The sequence below is a fragment of the Hippocampus comes genome, unplaced genomic scaffold (assembly GCF_001891065.2).
Source record: "Hippocampus comes isolate QL1 unplaced genomic scaffold, H_comes_QL1_v1.1 scaffold353, whole genome shotgun sequence".
NCBI lineage: Eukaryota > Metazoa > Chordata > Actinopteri > Syngnathiformes > Syngnathidae > Hippocampus > Hippocampus comes.
This window is the reverse complement of record NW_017804981.1, coordinates 289,404-294,226: the sequence shown is the minus strand read 5'-3', so window position 1 is coordinate 294,226 and position 4,823 is coordinate 289,404. Positions and strand designations below refer to the sequence as shown.

Below are 4,823 nucleotides of genomic sequence, written 5' to 3'. Positions count from 1 at the left end.
GGGGGGGGGGGGGCACGTACCAACCGAGGTGGGCATCTCCCCCCATTGCAGCACCACATCTTTGGTGATGCGGCCGTAGGTGTTGACGTAGACGCCCTCGTCCTCGTAGCACAGCAGCATCTCCATGCCGTCCGTCTTGGGCAGGACCACGATGGCGTGCGGCGTCACCTGACCTTGAATCTGAAGAAAAAAAAAAAATTATGTAAAAATTAATAATGTTTTAGTGTAATGTTGTGATCACAGCGGCGATCGTGATCATTTTGGTCCTGATGATCGCGCGGTGAAATTTCCCCTGGTTTCTTTTCTACCTACATGCGAGGGTATGTAGATATCGTAGGGGTTGCCAGAGTCCACATCCACCACATGGAAGCCCGCGTTGGAGCCGTAGATGACCTTTAACCTCTGCCCCTCCTCCACAGTCAGGTCCACCAGCAGGGGGCGGTGCTGCAGTTCGGTGAAAGACTGACGCCAGCCACAGCAAACGTTAAGGGGCATTTTATTTCTGCACAATGAACCCCGATTAATCGTAACAACGAACCCCGATTAATCGTACCTTCTAGACCCACCCAAGATATAAAATGACCATATAAAGATATCTGTATATGTTTTTATAGTTTTAATCCCTCCCACATACATTTAAGCTTGCAAAAACAAACAAACTATTTAAAAGACACTTAAATATTATTCCTTAGCACCTGTTAGTAGGCAGGAGTACAATCATAACACATCACTGAAACAAAATGAAGACTCGCGAGCTTTTTTTTTTCTCACACTCCCAGTCGAGGTTGACTGTAAAACTGCCACATAAAACAATCTTGCTAAGCATGAGGGAGTCTTTACGCTCTGACTTTTTTTTTCTCACCAACGCACGCAAACCTGGACGCCGCGCTGCACCTAGCTAGCTTCCGCCTCCGCCGAGCCGATCGCGACCCGGAGCTAGCGGGGAAATCAAAAGGCGGTGGAATACGCTTTTATATCTACGAAGCTCAACGCACACTGCAGCCCGGACTTGGAGTCGCGGTTTCTAAACTGTCAGTAGTTCTACTATTCTATGTTTACAGTCCACCGCTAGCTAACGCAGCGCTACAAACGCTAGCTGAGCAAGGAAACAAACTCGAGCTAAAGCATGAAGAGATGGACCGAATAAAGGAAAGCCGCCACTACAGGAATGCTTGGATTACACTGACCGGGGAGGTGTCTTTGAAATTTTAACTGTCAGCCTGGACGAATACAATGACGCCGTGACATCATCCATCTGTTTCTGTGAGGACAAAAACAGGGACGCACCTTGAAGGCCATGAACTTGTGGTAAGGTTTGGGAGCCCAGGCGTAGATCTCCACGGCGTTCTTCAAGGCGATCACCAAGAATTTGATCCTCTCATACTTCACTGCGGCCAGAGTTGGGAGGTCAGTGTTCGGAAATCAGTTCAAGTCCGTGCGAGTCCCTGCGTGGCAACGGCGCGAACGAGATCTTCGTACCGACTTTGTAGTGCACGCAGCCCTCCAGATCCCCCACGGTGATCCAGCCTTGCTTCTTTTCCACCTCGGGGTCGTTGTGGAGTATTCGGTTCCTTAACCAGGACAGGTAATAAACGCGCAGCTTGTTCTTCTTGCCTGGACACATGTGCAACCTCATCATCATCCGTTGATTTTCAGTGACTGATTCATTTGCAGTGGACCCCCATTAGATTTATTTTGTTTTGAAGAAATTTTAGACGACAGTGTTCAAGCGTGAGAGTCCACCTGAGATGGTGACCAGGACGTTGAGGCCTTCCAGGACGTCCATCTGCTGGAAGCGTCTGCGGTTGATGAGGTTGTACACTTTGCCCTGCCCGCTACGGTCCAGCAGCATCAGGCCATTCTCGGTTCCCACGAGCAGGTTCACCCCTACAGGCACACGCACAAAACGTCAGCTTTGTGAGAACAGATGGCACTGGACCAACCCAATTTTTGGATCATTTGTTGTTTGCATTTTCATGTGGCAATCGAAAAAGTACCTGTGTTGCTCCACCATCTGTGTTCAAATATCCATTGCTTCTAAAACCGCAACTGTCGATGCTAATTAGTAAGTCAACTGTGTTTTGGTTTCTTAGCGTTAAGCTAAACAGATTTTTGAGACGTTTTAGGACGTTTAGCGATGCTAACAACAGCCTGCCAATGGAGTTTTGCATTGTTTGTTGGCAGTTAGCAAAGCCGACCTAAGGCCAAAGCTATGTTGTTTAAAATTCCGCGGCGAACAGGTTTCTAAAACCGAGACTATCAACGCTAACAGCTAGCAAGCCAATGGCATTTTCCATCATGTGTTAGCTGTTCTCAAGGCATTCGTCGTTCTCACCCCAGAGCGCGGCGCACAGGATCTCGGAGTTGAAGCGCTTCTTGTACTTGCGGATCTCGGGCGTGTCGCTGTGCGGCCGGATGTTGGTGGGGTTGACGTTAACCACGGAGATCTTGCGGGCCTCGTTGAGCCGTGCCTGCTCCTGCTTCAGCAGCTCGTCGGCAAACAGCGCTACGCCACGACACAAAACAAATGTTACAAAAGCAGGGTCCGCATTAGTGTTTTTTTTTTTTTTTTTTTTTGAAAGCCACATCAGCCACACCTGAAGCAGAGATGTCCTCGTCTTCTGTCGGGGACGTCCCATACACCCTGGGATCCACAAATGGTGTGAAGGAGGCCTTGGAGCCTCCGCCGCCGCCGCCTCCTCCTCCCATCCCGTACTGCGGGGAAACGACAAAAAAAAACAGAGCTTAGGCACAGGCGGATGAGTTTCTAAGCAAAAGTCTTCAGTCAAAAGTTTTGACAGGTTGCTATGGCGACAGCAGGCAGGATCTTTGCGGGTCAAAGGCCAGGCGAGGGATCTTGGGCTGTGCTGGGAACCATTTCCAAATCACAATTTTTAAATAGTGGATGATATAGTTGCATCTAGGTCGGAAATGGTGAATCGAATACTGCGTAATCACTTCTTTATTTTTTTTTAACAAAGTGCACCATCGTCAACTCATCAGTCAAATGACAAAAATCACTTTGGAATGTTATTGGAATGACACCAGATGAACTTCAGGAATTTTTTTTTTTTGATATATTTGTTTCTCACTATTTTTTCCATTGTGGGATACATTGAAGGCCACCAAATAGGGGCGTGGTGGGCATAGGGTACGAGAGAATGGACCAGGAGTGATTCCCCACACAGCCAGGCTGGAGGGAAGACTTCCAATTACCAAACCAATAAACGGGAAACAGTCGGGGTGGTCACCGGGAGGGATCATGGGGTTGACGAGGAGATGTTTGGTTTCGTCGACAAAACCTACTTGTGCCCCGGGAGTGTCGCCAGGGGCAACATGGGGGGAGGGGCTTTGCTGCACCAAATCGGGGAGATTTGAGGCGTCGGCAAATAAATTAGCGATGCCGAAGACGCCGTTGCTGGCGGTGGAACTCCGCCGCCGCTCGCCACGCCTCTGGAAAAAGACAGACAGGTGGCGGGCAGCGCGGGTGTGATTGGCAGGTGAGGGGCTGGAGAGAGCAATGGTGAAGGGTGCTTTGTCGAAGGGCGTGTGGGTACTCGATCCAGTCACGATTTGGTCATGAGCCTGCTAAAGGCGATCGGTTGTTTGTTGACTTGGTGAAGAAGCATGTGGTTCACCGCGGCAGCAAACGATGAGAGGACGCTCACCTCGCGCATCATCAGGGTGCTGTCCCGAGAGTTGTTTCCGTACATGTTGCCGTGTAAGTCGTTGTGTCCTCCCATCATGCCCTGCGAGTCATTGGCTCCTTGGCTGGCAGCGGGCCTGGAAAGGAAATTATGGAAATGATTTCTTTGGAACTTACTCAGTCCTCGGAAGGACAAACGTTTCTCTCTTCCGTGTTGTCATTTTATGGAAATACCAATCAAAAACTGTGTGCTGCAAAGTAGTGAATCGCCTCTGCTAATTTCTGTTAGCCCGTCTATGACATTTCACATTTTATGTTAGCATTAAGCTAGCAGACTTCTTTTTTTTTTTATCTATCTCAACTGGTATAGGCTCCAGCATACCTGCAACTCTCGTCAGGATAAGCGACCCAGAAATGGGATTTATCCATCTATCAAGCTTGTCTCACGCACACAAGAGTGGAAAATACTCACATGATGCGCGGTATGTCGCTCACGGCAACCGTCCCGTCGTTTGCTCCTCCCTCCCCGTCACCGTCCTCATCCTCGCTGCTGTGCGACTCCTCGCTGGATGACGAGTAGTCGGTGACCTTGACGGGCGGCCGGCTGGTTTCTTCGCCTTGGCGCAGCTCTCGCAACTCTTTGGCCAACGCCGTCAGGTCCTGGCAGGGACATAAAGCAGAAGGTTAATTCTGGTGGTGGAGGAGTTCAGAACCTCTCGTTTTTTTGTCCTTCATCACAGTGACAAGTCCAATGGTGCCAAGGAACTATTTCGATGTGGTCGACAGTTTTTTGGCTGTACATACGGGAGCCTAGTGGACTGTAAAAGCAAAGCTCACTAAAATGGACCCTTGTGGGGGACGCAGGGGTCGGGGAGGGTTTGTTTGCACGTGCTACATGCTGGGGAGGAAATAAGGTCAGGGAAATTTTGCACCCTCAAAACGTTAACTATTAAACAGGGAGAGGTGGTGACCATATTTACAGTACATAGACACCTCATGGCCCGGTGCTGTGATCCGACGGCCATTTTGTAAATTCAAGTCATTGGAGTAAAATTCAGAAAGCAACTACCGGGTGGCGTCTATGTCTATGGCAGTGAGAGGAAGGTGGTGCAGGTTCATATCGGACACAACATGATAAAAAAAAAAAAAAAAAAAAAAAAAAAAAAATCAACAATCC

The 4,823-nt window shown here is 49.1% G+C and overlaps 1 protein-coding gene across 1 annotated transcript in view; it reads right to left on the bottom strand.

The window, feature by feature from the left end:
- LOC109529768 (TRAF2 and NCK-interacting protein kinase-like) overlaps positions 1-4,823 on the bottom strand; it is a 22,551-nt gene that overhangs the window by 3,021 nt on the left and 14,707 nt on the right. The window contains exons 21-29 of the mRNA XM_019893203.1: positions 4,119-4,306; positions 3,669-3,783; positions 2,598-2,715; positions 2,336-2,506; positions 1,744-1,887; positions 1,480-1,614; positions 1,288-1,388; positions 313-462; positions 21-180 (exon numbers count right to left, since the gene is read on the bottom strand). Of these exons, the coding sequence (XP_019748762.1) occupies positions 21-180; positions 313-462; positions 1,288-1,388; positions 1,480-1,614; positions 1,744-1,887; positions 2,336-2,506; positions 2,598-2,715; positions 3,669-3,783; positions 4,119-4,306 (1,282 nt within the window). The remainder of the gene's footprint in view (positions 1-20; positions 181-312; positions 463-1,287; positions 1,389-1,479; positions 1,615-1,743; positions 1,888-2,335; positions 2,507-2,597; positions 2,716-3,668; positions 3,784-4,118; positions 4,307-4,823) is intronic.